The following is a 19883-nucleotide window of genomic DNA, read 5'->3' on the forward strand; positions in this document are numbered from 1 at the left end:
TTCTCCATAAACTAATATTATAAATACGATTGTGTGTATTTTTATTTGTTTGTTATCTATGCTCGGCTTAACCACTACATCGATCTTAATGTTTGGCACGTCATTAATATCTCGCTTCCTGGACATAGGCATAGGATTATTTAGTGGTCCGGAAAAACTGAAGGTTCCTGCAGGATAAAGAAAAATTAAAAAACGCGCATAAGACTGCTGGAAATAACAGTAATTTTTAAAATAATAATGGCTACGACTTAATAAAAGTAGTAAAAAATAATTGGTGTCATACGCAAAAGCGACATCTATAGTATTCATACTAAACTACATCATCAATGGTTCGTCAAACTTGCTTACATTCTAGACGTACGTTACTAGACTCTATCGTAGTTTAGCTCTTATCCCATAGATGGCAGTAACATAAAAGTAACTATTTTATGATTGAATATTCTAAGTTATGGTATTAGCTAAGATGCCGAGGGTTCCTTAATTAAAGCACATAATATGCTCTATGTGGTGACGGTGGTGTGGACGTCGTGTTTGTTTGTCTGTAAGCATATAATTTTTAAATTGAAAATGTGTAAACAACTACATATATATATATATATATATATATATAATTCTTTTAAACATAAAAATATCTTGAATAGGGTAGTATTTTGAAATAATTATGGGTTCTTTCAGAAATAATTACCTATTGCGCTATTTAGTGCGAAAATTCTTATCTTATAGGAACTTTGTTATTGATAAATCTTAAAATACCTGTCTGTCTAATACTAATCTTTTCATAATACAAAATTATAACCTTGGTAAAGCTTGGCCTTACATAATACTTTTTTTTCATAAATAGCTTTGACTCACCCCTACATATTGTTATTATCTTGTTTCGACAGTATCAATTATCAACGGAACTGATAAAAATGCTTTCATGGTAATGGACTACCGTTAGCCTTATCTGAAAAGCTTTGTGACAAAAATATTCATTTTTCATTTTGCTTTTACCTCGTGAAAATGTGTTTCCATATCAAAATGGCCGATAAGCACACTTCGTGAAATGAACTATACCGAAATGTACGGAAACGTTGAAGTTGATGATCAGATACCAAGTTATTTGACCAATTGGAGCTGCGATTATGAGCTGATGGAGGTAAGCTTGTTTCTTTTAGATCTCAAAAGTTTCCTATTTAATAAACTAAGTTCTTATCTTATGTTTACAACCGCTTCAGGAAAACCTAGTAGCTCAACCAAGCAAAAATAGTGATTATATCTTACCTGTAATAAAAGCCGATACGTAGACACCAATTGTGGGTCTTATTCACAAACCTAAAGTCGCTAAGTTAGGTATGAGGCGAGCTGTTCGGTGATTCTCTTAGGGTTGAAATTTCGCGTCATCAATAAGGTCATTATAGGAAGACCTATAACCAAATGTGCTGAAGACCGTAAGAAGGTAGCCAGTAGTGTCGTCATAAGGAATTTGTAGGAGCGTGTGTAATGGCACGCTCTCGGAAGGACGTGTGCAAATGTTCAGCAGTGGACGCAGATAAGCTTTTTATTGATCGATCGATTGATTGAATTAACTCAGTATTTCTTGAAGTGAACTTCAGCAGTTACAGTATAGTGGTTTTCGCTTCCAGATCCTTGTCTAGTCTTTAAGATATACAGTTTTAACTGAAGAGCACAACAATTAGGATGATCATAAATACATAATCACAGGCTTTTCGCTAACATCCCAGGCCTAACCTCGGAATCAGAGTTTTTTCAGATATTGGTGATAATATAGGCACCTATCCAGTCTTCTACTGAAATCACCGATTTAATGATATATGATATACACTAGTTTACACCAACTTTGATTAAATACTTGTCATTTAGCTGGACACCTCCCAATATCCGTTTCCAAACAAACTATGGCACATCAAACCGGCCAAAGAAGTTGCAATAAAGACAACTGCAATGGTAATTGTGGGCGTCACTGGAATATTCCTGAATTCCATAATCATAACCATCCTCCTGAAGAACAAATGGCTGTGGACTGCAAGCAACTACCTTATCGGGAATTTAGCGTTTATTGATTTGATAACATTGATATTTTGCCCCTGGTTCATGCTTGTTCGGGACTTTCATCAGAACTATGTTTTAAAGAATTTCGGCTGCAGATTTGAAGGGTTCCTGCAAGGTGAGAATTTTCTCTTTTCTTTAATTGACAAAATATACACACAGACACTTACTTTACTACGTATACTTATATAACATATTTGTGACTTAATTGTACTTAATACAATTTATTGATTTATTAGGTAAGTTTACGTTTATGTAATTTTAAGGTTGGTAACATTGAAGGGAATTATATAAACATTTATGTATGAACGCTTCATAAGTGCCTGGGATAGGCCTACATGAATAAAGAAATTTTGAATTTTAATTTGAATTTTTTGAAGTAATTTTAATTGATTAAACATTCATTATAAATATTAAGGAATATTTTTAGAATTTATTTCCAGTACCTAATAATATTTGTTTGTTTCAAAAGAAGTTGTATTTGCTTTATCCGCTTTAGCCATTGCAAGGAAAATATAAAAGCGTTTAATCTATGTAAAACGAGTCTGTTCTATGCTAGCAATTGTGCGAAAATAAACTACGTGATATTTAGTACGTTACTTTATTATAATGGACACCGAGCGTGAAAACGCTGGCGTATCGCCGACATATACTAGTTACTGGTATTAACTTTTAAGAACATTACGAAGTGTTTATTATTCTACGCCCAGGAAGTCAAATATTCATAAAGTACTCTTTCTTGTTTTTTTTTAGCATCTCTACTCTTGGCTGGTGTAGCAGCAGTAATGCTTGTCTCCTACGACAGATTAGCCGCAGCCACTTTAACTGCTGAAGCAAGAATAACCAAAAATGTGGCACCGAAGCTTATTATTGCATCATGGGTCATACCGATGGGGTTATCACTACCTTGGATTATAAAAAGAAAATATATCGTAAGAAATTTTTATAATTCGCTGCAGAAAAAAAAAGTATTTATTTATATAAAATAGTTGGATTTTAATTTTAATTGAAATTTAATTTATTTTTTAATTGAAATTTAATTGATTGTAATTTTTAATTCTAGATTTATTTTTAAAATCGGTCTTATATTTATATTTATTTTGTGTTAAATCTTTGTATATGGGTCCCCGACCTGAAATGAAATGACTTTATTTTTATTTATTTTTTTATCAAAAAAAAACAACAGAAGCTTAATGTCAAAGAAAGCATTTTATCTTAGAGATAAACTTATTGCCCTGTTATCATGATGTTCAACTCCGATTAATCAGCGTTTCAAATTAATAAGCGGTTTTAAGTGGATTCACAACCAAAAAAACAAAACCTTCTTTTCTGTTTTAAACACTCCATATTGCGAGTGTTAAGATGTATAAATAAGAACTTGTTTTCAGGAACGCCAATGGCTTGATTTCCTTGAAACATTTTGTTTTGAGGAACGGAAAGTACTTGGCATATACTGGCACTGCATCGTCATACTACTTGTTTGGATACCTCTTGGCGTTATGATACTCACTGTCTGTATATTTTTATATTCAAGAATAAGAATTTTTTTTTTTTTAATTACTTGTCTGATTTAATAATTCTTCATAGTCTTCTTTGGTATATACTATTAATTCATGCCTTCCTGTATTCTAATATATTATGTAACTAGCTGTGGCCCGCGACTTCGCCTGCGTTTGATTTTGTTTGTAAAGTATTCAGTATCGCTAAGCCTTAAATGAGTATAGTAGTGTATATATATATATATGTAATATGTGACTGTCAATTAATTATAGACAAATAATATGCAATAAAATAAAATTGCAACTATAATTAAGATCTAAGCTATCCTATCTCTTAAGTTGGACCAGACTGCTCACGGTGTGCCAATTTAATTTAAAATCGCTTAAGTAGTTTAGGAGTCCATCGCGGACAAACATCGTGACAGGAGATTTATATATATTAAGATAAATGATGTGTCAATATCATCCATACAGCAGTGTTGAAATTCTTATCTTGCTTTTCTTCTTTAAACTTCTTTGTATACATTTTCCTCTTTCTTCATATTTTATTTCATGCTATACACACATTTCTAGTACGGTGCAATTATCTGGAGATTGGAGAGAAGCGCTCGCGAACTTTTATCCCGTGGTGGTGGTCAAACTGTAACCCAAGCTAGGGGCAAAGCTATGAGAATGACTGCTTGTATCCTCCTTGCCGCAGCGGTGTGTAGGATACCGTATACAGCAATGGTGTATTGGAGAAATAATCTACCACAGGAAGTCAATTCGGTAATGATTATATTTTCATGTATCTTTATTTTGCCCCTATTCTACACATGTAGGATTATTTACTTTGAACTTAAAGAAAGAATTTCCTTTTTGTTATGGTATGTTTTGCACAACTTATAGCCGACTTTAGCCCTCCTTGGCAATATTTTTGTCTTGCACCTTGTTACATTTAAACATATATAAATTCTCAGCTAAATTCATGAAATCCAGCCTCTGAATCTAGAACCAGTAGTATCATAATGATAGTAAAACAGACTAAAGATATTTACTAAAATACAGCTTAGAGAAACAATAAAAAACGAGCTTTTTTAATAGTAATTATATAAAAGCAGTATATAAATAAGCAGTAAGTAAATATAAAAGCAGTTGACCCACTTAATGGTGATACATAGTTTATAGACAGAGCTACACTTCGTAGAGCATGCAAAGATGACATCATAGAAAAAGCTGACCCGTATCCACCACCAGAGACATAGAAAGAAAGAAAAAACATTTATTCGTGTTAAGTGTTACAAACAGTACCTCTTATAGTAATAAAGTAACAACATAGTATACAACATACAATGTCTGTGTGTAACACCAGACAGAAAGGGTGTACAGCTCAGCATTTGCCATGCATTGTACCTAAGTAGGTGAACCTTATGCCTGGAGTTATACCGACAACCACGCTCTTTAAATCAGAATACTGCAAAGCTTTTTGTCAGTAGATATAAGCATGGCGGTAGAACTTTCCTGGACGAGCCCTAGCACAAAAAGCTGTACTACTACCTACATACCTACCTCAAATTGAACATCTTTATATCAATAACTGAAAGATTGAATTTTTTAGGAAAACATTAGGTATAACAGTAGTATATATATTATTTGCACTTAAACTATATCAACTATAATTGTTATTTTATGGATTATTTCATTATTATATTGGTAGAGGTATGATTTTAAAAGATTTACAGGGGAGATGTTTCTTTGTTATGTCCAATATTTGAATATGGATGTATTGTTTTACATTGTTTTTAAATATTGTTTTAGGTCGAAGGAGGTTTTGATATATTGTGGTTTATAGCTAGTTACCTCATGTACGTGAACTGCGCTATCAATCCACTTATCTATGGTTTCACTAACACCAGATTTCGAAGAGCCATGGATCGTACCCCAGGTGTTGCGTGCTTCAAATTTGGTACATGGTGCTGTGCTTGTGCAATGGTAAGCCATGGCTGGTGAGCAATGGTCACAATAGGACCATGGCTAGTCCTATTGCGACCATTTTGCCCATATTTTAAATATGTGAGATGGGCTGCCTCGAAAGTGATATATGCGTTGCCTTTTTCTAGTTTATGTCTAGATCATTCATCATCCGAATATTGATTACTCCCAATCATGTTTTCTGTTCACTTAGTTACGGTCCACCAACAGTACTTATAATGCGAGTTTCCTTTCCAACACCTTAGGACTCCAACGTCTACGTGCCCGTCCATTGCAATTTAACTTTGGCAACTCGTTCAGCTATATTGATAACTCAGATGCCTATATGGATATCCTCACTTCTGATTTTTTTATTATTGAATATTTTATAGATGGATGGATGTTTGTTACTCTGTTACACTTTCCCGCAAACACAACTGAACCAATTTAACTAATTTTGGGAAGGGAGATAGATTATAGCGTACAGGCTGCTTTGTATTCCGGGAAAATGTACGGTTCCCGCAGGATTCATGAAAAACCAAAAACCGAATACGAAGCCGCGAGCAACAGCTGGTGTTATAATAAATTAAGACAAAATTAATTAGTTAGGCTGTTCAGAAAATGCGTACTAATCCAGTATTTAAGACAATATATCAATGATTAATATCACAGGGCTATATAACTGAAGCAATCGGTGAGATTCCACATTTGGATGATACGCTTTATAAAAGTCTTATAATACACTAAATAAAAATAAATAATAACGTATTACTAAATTTTCTAATACCCTAAATATATTACGGCCTGTTCTTAAACCTCCATTTAGTACTATACTTAATTTAGTTACCTATTAATGAAAAGTCGTGAGATAAGGATCCCTTTTGTACGAACACTATGGCAAATATGTATTTATCTTAGCCTGAAACTTATTATTGTAGCCACCACTGGGTAAACCTTCAACTAACATTAAATGTACGAATTGGCTCTGAAATATTGATGATTTATGAAAATCTTAGTCTAGGCCAGAGTTAGAGTAATTAAATAAAAGATCTATATGATATTTTTAGGATAATTTTTGAGAATATTTATTTTACATTTTAGCAAAATATTCAAACCACGTTTTTTTATCCAGACATTTTATTATAATGTTTGAAAATATGTCTTAATACTTAAATTAAAACGCCCTGTAACCCTACTTTTTTTTTTCTAGGTTGTCAAAAAGAAACAATCTCTACAACACAACAATGTTGAAAAAATATTTGTCGTCATCGCCAGTCCAAGACCAAAACGAAAAATATCTAGAGTAGTCAAAAATATTCTACATATAAATAAACAGAGCGTAGAGTTGAGTATTGCCAAAGTTGATGAAGCGTCTACCAAACCAACCAAAGTTACACCCCTGAAGAATGAACAATTAGATTCTAAAGTAAACGATGTTGAGTTTATGGATCAAGGAATAGAAAATACCAGAAGTGAAAGAATAGTAATTAATGAAGAAAATAGTAATTTGTAAGCAATTCAATAAGATGAGTATATATGAGTTAATAATGTGAAAAAAAAAAAAAGAAACTTTAACCTAACATAAAATTATTTATTTGGTACAAATAGCAATTATAAATGTCTTTTAAAATTGTATTGGCAATGGAATACTAAAAAAATGCGTTAGCTCTTTACACAGTTAAAAAAAGTTATAAAGGATTATAAAAATAGACAAGGCTTAATATTAGTTTCTTTCTTTTTAAAAATGCACCATAATATAAACCTCACAAATACAGTTATTTTTGTTACCATTATTGTTTTCTTTTATGAACAATATCTCCAAGACGAAGATTATTTAATATTTATTATTTTTAAAGACTCGTCGAGTCTAATAAGGTAGAAAGTTCTTGAAGTTTGGTCTCCAATATTTCTTTCATATGAGGCTCTATTCTCAGAATGTTTGTTGCTTCTTGTAACAACGTCATACTCTCCATTAATTGATCCTGGAAAAATAATGTTTGGTATCTTTGTATTTCTGAGGATTTATTTCCACAATAATATAAGACATTATTTAAATCGATTAAAATTTACAGGAACAGTTGTTGCGTGTCATGTTTAAAATTGAATTTTTATTAATATTATATTCAGAATATGCAAATATGGTTCTTAAATTTAAAATGCAAAATTGCAAATCCTTATTTTAACTACCATGAAACACATGTCATGTCACCGTCATGTCAATAGCTATAAAAGTTAAATATATCATGCAGCTAAAAGTAGAACAAACGTTATGTTATACTTCAGAGTTTAAAATATATTTTTTATAAAGAATCATTAAATTGTTTTTCCTGTGCTGTTTTTTGTTTTCTTACTTTAAAAATATTGACGGATTTTTCCTTTATAAATATTATCATCAAAACAAGAATCTTTATTTTAGTAGAATAATATTATATTTCACTTGAGATTTATTTGTTTTGGAGGAGAGAGAAATGTAATTCTTCAATTAGCTTACACGCAATCTTAACCCATTAAATTGCACCAGTCTTGATAGACGTCTCGTCAAAATAGTTCACGAGTAAACGAGATTCGCTGTTTAAAGCTATTTATAAAATCTGGAACGCAGTTTTGCCTATCAACAAGTGAATAGTTAGAATAGTTAGTTTTCGTTGGAGATTTGCCAAATTTCTTTCGTCATTCATAGCAGAAATGATTTTTCCTACTACACACACTACTTATCAATAGCTGGATTCAAATTACGCAAGGCAAGTTCACAATTTTCCAGGTGGTATCCGGGACACATCTTTTATACCCGAACGAGGTCCGTACACAAAAAAAGCAGGCAACCTCCACGTTCAACAATTCAGCTGATGGAAACATGCCTCGCTTGAGGCAAGCGTTTATTCTGGTTTGCATAAACGTTGCCAGGACTGATGTAGTGCCTTGACTTAGAAAATAATATATTTGATGTCTCTTGCAAACAAAATATTGATTCCCAACTGAACGCTGGCATTAAGCTTCGCGAAGAAAATGCTAGGTGCGTGGAAACTCCTAGGTCATCTGAATCCTCATCAATACATTGAATTGTAATGTTGAGGAGATTATAGTTGTGGATGGTGCTAAGATCATTATCTTTAAATTTCATCATTTACTTTTAAGTTTATCGTGTACAGCATTAAGACAGATTTACCGATAAAAAATGCCCTTTAAGGAATAACCTACGAAGTTGGTTTTAATTTTTTACTTTTATTCAAAACAACAGTTTTTTTACAAGTTTGTAACATATTAAATCAATGAAAATGGCGGTGATAATGGTTATAAAGATTGGTGTAATCCTTTACCTACGAGTACCAACCGCAAGACACTCTGTTTCGGTCTTTTAAGATTGCATTAGAACCGGTAATTTATTATCTATGATTGATAATTATGTTTCAAAATAATTGTGTTACCTGTGCTCCAGCTTTGGTTATTTTGTCAACTTCGAACTCTCTTTTAGTTTGCATTGTCATAGCCGCTTGCAATTCCAGGAGTATAGTGCCACGAAACCTAGACCAACCAGGTTTTAATTTGTCGGCTACATCAAGAAGTTCATGACAGATGTCAATTTTACGGTTTAGTAAGTAGTCAGGAAGATCTGTAACGAAAAAAAGTATTATAACTGCACTTTTCATTAAACTTTGTATCATTTATTGACCTAGTTATTTTTACTATTTGACTCACATTGGCTTAACCGGTGACAATTTGGACGTAACCTGTTCAAACTTATTGCAATAAGTACTTTCGAATTGCAGCTAGAAATGTTTGAATTTTATTTGAATGAAACTTTTGTCCACGTTTGTTTTTGTTTTTGTTTTTAAAGCATCCCGTAGGATGTTAAAAAGTTTATTTGGAAGGAGCGTGGCATTCAATAAAGCTGTAGGTATCCGTAGTTCTACGGATATTTTGAAGTTCTTATTTTTAAAATCGGGTGTAAGTTATAAAAATAACTTTTTCTATGATTTCTATGTTAATCCTAATAACTGCTTTGTTTAGGTGTTGTCCTTATATTGTTTAAAGTCACGTGAACTTCTTAAATAAATGTGAAACTGGATTAAATTAAAAAGTATTTTATTGCTATATAAATACCCTTGATGATAAAACTATTAATTGAAATAAAAATGTATGCGATACCCAGCACACAGCAGCGAGTCGTGACTTAGGACTCCAAGTAACTTTGTACGGAAAACAAAAATTCAACTCTAAAACCTCTGCAAAAATGTAAAAAAAAGAAAATTACCCGATAACGTATATCCTTTATAGTTCCCATAAATTTGCATTAACGCCAACTTAGCTTGAATTACTAAATGGTTCGTGGAATGAAGTGTTGCCGTGTAATTATCTATGAATTCCTCGAACCCTTTAGGTCCTGATTTGTTAAGTGCATTAAGCTCTTGTTTCAAAGCATTGTTACCCCAAAACATTTGCCGGCTTTGTATGCAATATCCACATCTTTCACACTGCCATGGTGCATTTTCATCTAAAGGATTTGTTGAAATCATTTTTGCTTCTGTATTATTTTTTGAAGATCCATTGCAAATGGAACAGTTAATATTACCTAAGTATGTACCGAATTCAGTTGGGTCCTTACATCTTTCACAATTACAATCAAAACATTTGTTTATTTTTAAATGCCTTCTTCTGTCTAAAGTACCATATAATGATTGCGTATACGTAGCTGTTATCATTTCACCTTTGGATATTGGTACGGTTGCTATGAGAGCTAAGGTATTAACGTCCCCTAAATAAACATGCCTTGTGTTAGGTTTGCAGTTATGGTTCATCATCGATGCCATCACGTATATGGCACGGTGCCTTTTAGAACCATCTGGAGATCTAACATCAAATGAATTAGTATCAAATATCGATGCTACTTTCAAAATAGTCTCCTCATCAAATGGCAATCCTAGCACACGAGAAATAAAAGTAATAAGATTAGCCTTTAACACTTTATACAGAGATGTATTTATTCGGTCCTCCAAATGGGATTCCAAAGACATGATACTTTGAAACTGACGAGGGTTGGATTTCTGCATCAACAAAACTCTCATAGGACCAATCACACAATATGCAGCTTCCATTTTATCAGGGTACTCATATTTGATATTGCACTTATAATTGGTTTTAGTCATAAGCCTACATTCTTCTTGATGAGGTTCAGCTTTTTCACAATCAATATTACACATAGGCCATTTACAAGAGGAACATTTATAGAAATCTAATTTATCTTCTATCACTATTGGCTCAAGCTTTTTGTTGCATGATAAACAATGAGGAGCGCAGGACATTCGCGGACCACTAGCAGCTGGTTTTTCTTGTAGGATAATTTCTCCCTGTTTTATATCTCTGATGGCTACCATGTGTCTTCCTATCTGATCTGAGTGTTCAATTTTATAAGTTCTACAGATATACTTATGTCCTTCTTTCCACGCATGTTTTTGGTGAGCCTTCGAACAGTAATAGACTAACTTGCATCCTCCGCATGTTTGGTTGGCCGGCTTTTGGCAGACCTCGCACACTGGTATTTCCCGCTTGGTATGATCCATTTTTGTCTTATTGTAACTAAAAGATTTAAGAACGACACGCGTTCGTCTCGAGCCGTTACTGACACAATACTCGTTTAAAATAGACTAGTAATTATCACCACTAACTAAAGATCCGTGCCAACAAAATGAAATATCACGAGCCTCATGCAAGTTGATTGGAACAAATGTTTTAAGCGGCTCAACAATTGCAGTAGGTACATCTCGAGCGTTTTCTCATGACTGTGGGCTATGAATAAACTAGATAATATTATGAAGTTAACTAATGAATAGGTATATCATAATTTACATGAAATTTACAGCTCATTAATGTGTAGCTTATTCGTCGCAGCTAGTGTCAGGGTCGCTTCTACTTTCTTACAGAGTTTTGCAAATTGTAGTTTTGTATACCCACCAAATATTTTGGTGTTTGTGTATATTTTATAGAAAATCTTCTTACTTAAAATACAAGAACATACGACTTCTGGGTCAGATACTGATCGGTCGATCTTTTTATTTATATGCACCTGCCACTTACGTGTCGGAATTTGTTTTTTTAACCTAGTTATTGCACCTAGAAATGAAAGTGAAGCCTAATTTATTTTTTTAAAGGATGATAATGATAAATTTTAGAACTCTACTATAATAGATGTTGCATTTGTTATCATACTAGTTATTGACACATTAACTTCAATTCAGTATGAAGTTGTTACATGATGACATTTGATAGTAGTTGCTTCACATTATTGGTTTGTTAATTTTGGGCCAACTGGTGAAGAATACATAAATATAATCTTGTTATAGACCAAAGAAAAATACAATTTTCTATTTTATTATTATTTTAACTCATAATGTCTGTTTTCCTCAAGTTTCCCTAATCCCAAAGTGGCCAGGCAGAGATTGCTGCTAAGCAATAAAGCCGCCTTTTGTATTCTGCTTGAGTTTTTTTTTAAATTCTTCTTTTTTTAAAACAGAAGAATATATATTTTAATATTTTCATTTATTTCCATTCAATATTGTTTTTGAAACGTAGTCTAGGTTAGTGTTCAATCAGGTAAGATCGATGTCAAATGCAGATGAGCCAAATATAAATAAAGAAACAGTTTAGTAAAAGTAATTTATAATAGTTTACTCACTCCCTCACCGGCGCTAGTCTGAAAGCTTCATGCGTCCGCGGATCGCGTCTCTAAGAAAAAGTGCTTTTGTTCAGTTCAAAGAAAAGTTATTTGTGATCGTAAATTCTAACAGATTTTTATTGAGCTAATTTTAGTTGCGTTAATCAGTGCACGTACTTGAAAATAAATTAATATTTGGAGAACAAGGAGATCGTTTTAAATCTTAAATTGGTAAGTAGGTCATTTAAATAGGTACTTAATATTTTTCGGAATATGAGAATTTATCATTGGTGGATTTGAGATGTTTCCCTAAAAAGTTTTTGAGTTTGGTTTCTAATCTGATTTAATTTAGCAGACATTTTCAAGATTACATTTTAATTACGGCATTATCGTTAGCTTCATTGATATCCCACAGCTGGTCAGTATATTCTCGCATACGAAACAAGAATGTAGAGCTTTGACTCGGAACGCTCCTCATAAGCAGGTCGGCGGGTTTAGATAACGACCTCTGATACTTACTTAATTATTTTAATTTTATATTGCCACGTTACTGCCATGTGTTGCTGTAATCCAGCCAGCGTCGTGGAGTTAGAACGTTTGTATAAGTCTGAAATATCTTCGCCTCTCCGTAGCGAGATACTCTTATATCTGTAAGGATGTAGGTACACAAAAAAAAACAAAATGGAAACGATTAACTTGCTCTCAGCGCGGCTAGCAGAATACTTTTGCAAAAAAAAAAGATAAAATCGTTTATCTTCAGTTTTTTTAATAATATCCAAAGTAAGTTAGTTAGTTGTGGGAATCGAACCCACGGCCTTTGACTCAGAAAGCAGAGTCGCTGGGTACTGCGCAAATCGGCCGTCAAACTTCTGTTAAGATATGTGCCTTTTTAAGCAACTTGAATATCACTTGCTGCAACGGTGAAGGAAATCATCATTCAGAAACTTTGCATGCCTGAGAGTTCTCCATAATGGTCTCAAACGTGTGTGGAGCTCATTGTTCTCATGTAGGCGGTATTCAAATCTAGACTTGACGTAAAATACTTACCTAGGTTTATTTTATTTTATTTATTTAGGTATTAAGAGCACTAACAACGTGCATATTACACGTTTTTAATAGAGCACACACACACAGACATGGACTGATATGCACGTCAATTACAAGTGCACATAGCATTGACAAAGCGTCATGTTAACTTAATTTGTGTCAAAAAATTCAACTCACGAGAAGTGTTCGGTGTGTTTTTTCCTTAAAGCTGTGGGCGAGTCATGGAAGATATCGATGCGCGGTATCTTTTTAGATAACTCGTTGTATTTCGATCATATACGTATAATGGGCGCTTGTTTTCTGAGATGGGACTAAAGGTTTAATAGTTCAATTTTATATGGTTTTATATTTTCTGTGCCGTGTTTAAATCTATGAAGGATCTACGCGTTGACAACAATAAATATCATTTATTTTTGTGAAACTGACCATTTTTTTGGAGAGATTTGGGAATTTATTATTTCCGAAATTTCTCTGGTCTGGTCTGGTGGGAGGCGTCGGTCGTGGCTAGTTACCGCTAAAGACGTGCCGCTAAGCGAGTACGCGTTGCGGTACGATGTTGCATAGAAACTGATTAGGGGTAGGTATGAGTTAAATCTAACTGCCATACTCCCTACCCGACCACAGGCTAGCCCGCTATCATCCTAAACTGCATCATCACTACCACCTGGTGAGATTGCAGTCACGGGCAGACTTGTAGTATAAATGTATTAAACAAATATTTAAAAAAGTATTAGTTACCTACTTATTCATAAAAAACAGAGGCAGATTTCAAATAGCCAGCGTATGTTTTTTGTAACATTTAACCTGTATAAATAAAACAATAAAATTTATTTAATTATTATTTTAATCTCCAACTAGCCTTCATTTTTGCTGTGTATTTTTTTTAACAGTAAAGTCTGCCAATTATAGCATTTTTATATCATTGTCTATTATCGAGCTATTCGTAGCGAATACATCCAATAAATACTTAGCTTTCAAATAAATGTACCTAACCTACAAGCACGAAAGCTGTAATATTATTGTAAGGAAGAATAGGTACTAAATAATAGTACCTACTGTCATTAAAAATCACTTTCAACAACAATTTCCATTTAAATTTTACAGAAAACCAAGAACAAAATGGGCAAAGCTAGTGAAAATGGTGGAACAGAAGTTTTCGAGGTGGGTAAAAAATAACCTCCATCTATTGATAATATAATGAACTATGAAGCCGGAACCGCTGCTCTCCCGCAATTCGTTACACTGCGAAGTAGTACTATGAAGATAAACTAGATGGCGCTTAAAATATTTTTAAATAGTTCTTAATTATATTAGTCTACAGAGTTCACTAAATATTTTTCTCACCTGATAATTTTGTATTTGAATCAAATAAAGTTATTGGCTTTATCTATAGAGATTATGTTATTTAAAAATATACAATAATAATTCCAGATCCACAAATCAGAAGAACTCGGGCGATACCTAGTGGCAGCTAGAGATCTGACTCCTGGTGAAGTTGTCATCTCGGAACTGCCCGTGGTCTTCGGCCCTAAAGCCATGTTTGACCCCGAAGCCTCTATGCCTTGCGTGGGGTGCTACAAACCAGTGTTTACTGACATTGGGGAGAGATGCTCCAGGTATGGTTTATTTTTTTTTAAGAACTTTTGACATATAAACGAAATACCATTTTTTCGGAAAATTTAACGCAGGATCTCTTAATCGTGCGTTGCTTGCACAACTGCATCGTTGGTATATTGATAATAATAATAATAGTAATCCTTTATTGCCATACACTATTGTTAATACAAGATTATTAACTAAATGCATATCAATTAATATTAACAATATGGCAAATGGCCGCAAACTCAGCCTTATGCTGTGCATTAGCAACAATGCTCAGCGCTGATTTTCAGTCCGCACCAGTATCAGACTGAGCCGGGGATTGAACCAAGGACTTCACACATCACTCACCGCTGCACCAGGAATGTCGTGAATGTATTATAGAATAATATCGTTAAAAGCCCGCCAAACCACATTGGAGCAAGGTTGTGGGTCTTTGCTCGAAAAACCTGTCTCCACGAGAGAGGAGGTCTACGCATTGAAGTGAAACTTTCAAATCACAAATTTAATAAATTCATTTATTTCAATTGGCCTAGTTTATAATCAATTTTGAAACGTCAAGTCAGTCTGTTTGTAGTGATTACCACTGGTTCGGAAGGCAAATTTAACAGAGAAGAGCCGGCAAGAAACACAGCAGATTTTAATATGATAGGTTAATAATGATTTTAGCTTCAGAAAAGTCCTATTATAGTATAAAGGACTACGTAATCGATAAAAAAGCTTGGGTATGAATTATTGCTCTAACCAATGTGAGATGGTGATAACATAAAAACACCCGGGTTAAGTCTGTTGTGAGCTTCTACTTACACCTCTCAGCTCTCTTCCTTAGCTTTAGTTTTTAGTTTACGAATATGGTTATCGCCATCATCTCTCTTCCGTGTAATTCTAATGTAATGTACGCATGGAAAGTGCCACTTATGTGCCTACTTGAATAAATATATTTTTGACTTTGACTTTGCCCTCTGATGCTTGATTCCAGATGCGGCTGGCCAGTCTGCTCTGGGAACTGTCCAGGTCTCAAGGACCCGTGGCATCACGGTATTGAATGCGACATCTTGAGTGCTCGTCCTGAATGTGTTCTTGACAATATGGCTGAGTATTACAGGTAAAATTACAGTGAAATATTTTTCTCTCAGGACCACTTTGTTTCGAATTCTTAAGACCGCCACTCTTAATGACTTTTTGTCGTTGCGACTTTTTGATGCTGTGACTTTTGTCGATGTGACTTTTGTCGATGTGACTTTTTGTCGCCGTGATTTTTTATCGCTGTCACCGGCTATCGCGCATTATGCGCCTACTATTAAATGTCACTGGGTGACAAAACGCGCTCATTTTAGGTGGATTTTCAAGAAGTTGCCGTGAAATGTGGCTGCGCAACCGTGGCCTACAGTCGTCGGTGTTTTTTTTATTCCTCTGATGATGCAGTCTAAGATGGCAGCGGGCTAACCTGTTAGGGAGTATTCAAATTCAAATTTTATTTATTCATGTAGGCCTGTCACAGGCACTTATGAAGCTAAAATATGACATGGTATGATAGTCATACCCTTAATCGGTTTCTACGCGACATCGCACCGGAACACTAAATCGCTAAGCGGCACGTCTTTGTCGGTAGGATGGTAACTAGCCACGGCAAAAGCCTCCCACAAGACCAGACCAGAGAAAATTCAGAAATTATAAATTCCCAAATGGTCCCTGCCCCGAATAGAACCCGGGACCTCCTGCTTAAATACAAAGCGGTTCTGCGCCAGGGTGGTCGTCGTAAATCGTCGATTCATCACCATCATATCAACCGATCGACGTCCACTACTGGACATAGGTATTTTGTGGGAAGCTCCAAATACCACCGCACCGCTACATTCCACTTGGGTCCATCGGCTCCCTGCGACTCGTTACCTGTCATCTGTCCACCTCATTTTTTTTTTACCAACGTTGCGTTTACCGACGAGTTATCGGTTGCTGGATCTATAATTTGACGCTTTAGTGTCACTAATCCACAGTGAGTGCACTTTCTTACATCTTCATAGTTACCTACTCTACACGGCGACAATAAGTCACGGCGACAAAAAATCACAATGATTGGCGCCCGCTACGTGCTGGCCACGAGATAGATATAGCGTCGCGGGAGTTTTGTAGCATACTTGGTATAATTCCATACATTTGATTCTATTACTAGACGCATCGTCGGTCGTGTCGCTCGTCTCATGGCCAGCACGTAAGGCGAGGGTCTAATGGCAAAATGAAAAATGAAAATAAAGAATGAAAATATAACACAATTAAGTACAGGAGAAATTTACTAACTGAAAAAAAAAAAACTTGTTTTTTAGACATGATGCTTTACTGCCTCTACGTTGCGTTCTCCTACAAAACACAGATCCGGTGAAATGGCAGCAAATTTTAGAGTTACAATCGCATATGGAACAACGAACTCCTGGTTCAGACTTATATGAGTAAGTATTATTTTAAAACTAATCATCATCATCGTCATCATTGTCAAGCCATTGCTCGTCCCAGAATGAAATGAAAAATGAAATGGGTTTATTTCGTAGTCCACCACGCTGGCTACGTGCGGATTGGTGGACCTTTAAGCACATTATACAGGAACCAGTACAGGAAACAGTACAGGGAACCTTAAAAAACGCATATAACTTAGTAACTAAACTTGCGAAATTCACGGGCAATGAGGACTCAAGAATGTATTACATTTTATGTTAAAAATATCAATTCTATAATTCAATGTAAGAGAAAATAGATTGCAGAGTAATAGCAATGATAGCAACTGATATATTAATAGAAATCTTGAATTACCATCCAGTTTTGGACTATGGGGTTTTGTACTATACTTTTCTCTCCGGGAAAGGATACAATTTTATCTTCTCCCACAGCTTCATCGACTCTCCGAATATTAGAGCACAAGCAAAAATAATATCCAAATAAATACGTGTTACCATGCTTGGGCAGATCATGGACACGTTCATTTAATGTCGTCGGGGGATATTTTCGGGGAATATAGGTCTCCTGCTAGCCTACATGTAGATATCATCTGTGACGCACGAAATTGTTATTAAATCTATGCGATGGATGCATACATTTTCCGTAGCATGTTCCGGTATATAACCAGTGTCTGCTAATTATTCTAAGCCAATTTTATATGCTAAACGTTTTAACAGAGTGATTGCTATCTGACCTCCATAAACTCCTTGCTGCTTTGTGGTATATAAATAATTATGAGATTTCATCAAGATTATTTTTCTCATCAAAAATTAAATTATTATACGAATAACTCAGGCTTCATTGATCAATGCAACCGTAATAAAGACCTAAAACTGCGTTACTAAAAACCATTATTAAAATAATATAGTTTTCACTAAAATAATGCTTGAAATTGGCATTAACTTAAATTGCATTTTCTGCCCTCAAACGTAGTCTAATTTAGGGTACTCTGTCTCAAACTCCATGAAACTGATTCCCAGATCAGGTCAATAATTGAGCTAAATTATTGAGTTTTCTTCCATATTTTTTTATACCAGCCTGGAGTTAAGAAATTTAAGTAATCAAGCCGCGTGCAACTTTAGTAATCGATCCCAATAATGATCACCAGACATCAACATGTGAAATAATAGCTTATGCAGTTCATTTAAAAGTCGTTGTACAGCACCAAACACTCGTCTCAACACCAACCCAAGCTTCGTTCGAAAATAAGCAGACTTGTTTCTACGACTACGACTTGTGTCTGAGTCAACAGTGTGGTGGGTCAATGCTAATTCCTTCCCTCCCGTAAGAGACTAGACACATCAGTGAGTATGACTGAGGAGGAGTGACAGCATTATTCGTAGATTGGCGAATACAGTAATAATTTATATTTTTCATTTCCAGCGAGGCTGACGAATTCATTGTTGAGTACTTGATCAATAGCTTTATAAACAGACTTGAAGATAGTGTAAAAAAGAAATATTTTAAAGAAATTTCAAAGGAACTACTGCATAGAATGTGCGGAATAATCGACACTAATGCTCTGGAAATAAGACTCCCTGATGGCGCGGAACTGAATGCCTTATATGCTACAACATGCTTACTAGAAAACTCGTGTATACCAAACACGAAGCATATTTTTGGTCTTTCCACAAAAGACAAGAGTGAATTATACAGAATAACACTTAAAGTTGTCGTTCCTATAATGAAAGGAAACCATATAGCCACTATGTATAGCCATGCTTTATGGGGAACGCAAGCCAGAAGACAACACCTAAAAGATACTAAGTACTTTTCATGCAAATGCCAGAGATGTAGTGATCCCACTGAGCTGGGTACTTATTTGAGTGCGATGAAATGCTTTGGCGATGGTAATAATTCTTGTGATGGTATACATCTTCCTGAAGATCCCTTGGATGAAGAAACTGATTGGGCTTGCAGCAAATGCCCGGTCAAAGTTAATAATTCCCAAATTAATATGCTTATATCTCAAATGGGAGAGGAAGTTGAAAACGTTCAAATCATGGGAGGATCTGTTAATATGCTAGAAAACCTTTTGTGCAGGTTATCAACGTTTTTACATCCCAGTCATTATCACTTGTATTCTATTAAACATTCTCTTGTCCAACTCTATGGCAGGCAACCTAGTTATTTGTCTGAGGAAATTTTGGATAAAAAAATTAAAATGTGTAAAGATTTAATTACTATCACAACCACGTTAGATCCAGGAAATGCTAGGCTAAGTCTGTACAGTGCGGTTTTACATCATGAGCTACATTTAGCGTTACTTATGTTGTCTAAAAAGACTAAGAGTGATGGAACTATTAAAACTATAGATGAAATAACTCCATTGCTAAATGAGGCAAAATTGTCTATTGACAAAGCTTTAATATATTTAAAAGACGACATTCAAGAGACTTCAGGTAATAAACTGTACGAAGTTATTGAATGCAGCAAAAAGGAATTTGATAAATATTGTAAAGAAAAAAAGGTCATCATTTAAAATAGTTTTAATTAATAAAACAAATCAATAACAACTATCTATACAATAGACATTAAAGTTAACTTACAAAATATAAAAACTATATCACAGTATTTGTATCATTTGGAAATTAATAAAT

At 34.4% G+C, this 19883-nt stretch overlaps 3 protein-coding genes across 3 annotated transcripts; 2 read left to right on the forward strand and 1 right to left on the reverse strand.

Moving 5' to 3' along the window:
• The first annotated feature begins 1105 nt into the window (after positions 1-1105).
• LOC120631267 (neuropeptide receptor 22) lies at positions 1106-7011 on the forward strand. Its single transcript, XM_039900752.1, has 7 exons — positions 1106-1138; positions 1864-2167; positions 2803-2981; positions 3438-3560; positions 4122-4316; positions 5346-5519; positions 6709-7011. Exons 1-7 carry the CDS (start codon positions 1133-1135, stop codon positions 7009-7011), a joined length of 1284 nt encoding a protein of 427 aa, XP_039756686.1. The 5' UTR covers positions 1106-1132.
• Positions 7012-7348: 337 nt separating this feature from the next.
• LOC120631134 (SET domain-containing protein SmydA-8) lies at positions 7349-11102 on the reverse strand. Its single transcript, XM_039900581.1, has 3 exons — positions 9751-11102; positions 8924-9108; positions 7349-7480 (listed from the first exon to the last, which is right to left on the reverse strand). Exons 1-3 carry the CDS (start codon positions 11054-11056, stop codon positions 7349-7351), a joined length of 1623 nt encoding a protein of 540 aa, XP_039756515.1. The 5' UTR covers positions 11057-11102.
• Positions 11103-12195: 1093 nt separating this feature from the next.
• On the forward strand, positions 12196-19765 carry LOC120631031 (SET domain-containing protein SmydA-8). Its single transcript, XM_039900424.1, has 6 exons — positions 12196-12378; positions 14299-14355; positions 14626-14810; positions 15773-15898; positions 17118-17240; positions 18667-19765. The coding sequence occupies exons 2-6, from the start codon at positions 14314-14316 to the stop codon at positions 19763-19765; spliced, it is 1575 nt and encodes a 524-aa protein (XP_039756358.1). The 5' UTR covers positions 12196-12378; positions 14299-14313.
• The last annotated feature ends 118 nt before the right edge of the window (positions 19766-19883 follow it).

This window comes from Pararge aegeria, chromosome 17 (genome assembly GCF_905163445.1).
Source record: "Pararge aegeria chromosome 17, ilParAegt1.1, whole genome shotgun sequence".
In the NCBI taxonomy this organism is placed as follows: domain Eukaryota; kingdom Metazoa; phylum Arthropoda; class Insecta; order Lepidoptera; family Nymphalidae; genus Pararge; species Pararge aegeria.

Coding starts and splice junctions, on each gene's coding strand:
- LOC120631267 (XM_039900752.1), top strand. Junction 2,168..2,802: donor ATTTGAAGGGTTCCTGCAAG/GTGAGAATTTTC, acceptor GTTTTTTTTTAG/CATCTCTACTCTTGGCTGGT. Junction 3,561..4,121: donor TTGGCGTTATGATACTCACT/GTCTGTATATTT, acceptor ACACATTTCTAG/TACGGTGCAATTATCTGGAG.
- LOC120631134 (XM_039900581.1), bottom strand. CDS start 11,056: ATGGATCATACCAAGCGGGAAATACCAGTGTGCGAGGTCTGCCAAAAG. Junction 9,109..9,750: donor TAAAGGATATACGTTATCGG/GTAATTTTCTTT, acceptor TTTTCGTTACAG/ATCTTCCTGACTACTTACTA. Junction 7,481..8,923: donor TAACCAAAGCTGGAGCACAG/GTAACACAATTA, acceptor TTATTTTTCCAG/GATCAATTAATGGAGAGTAT.
- LOC120631031 (XM_039900424.1), top strand. CDS start 14,314: ATGGGCAAAGCTAGTGAAAATGGTGGAACAGAAGTTTTCGAG. Junction 14,356..14,625: donor GTGGAACAGAAGTTTTCGAG/GTGGGTAAAAAA, acceptor TAATAATTCCAG/ATCCACAAATCAGAAGAACT. Junction 14,811..15,772: donor ATTGGGGAGAGATGCTCCAG/GTATGGTTTATT, acceptor GCTTGATTCCAG/ATGCGGCTGGCCAGTCTGCT.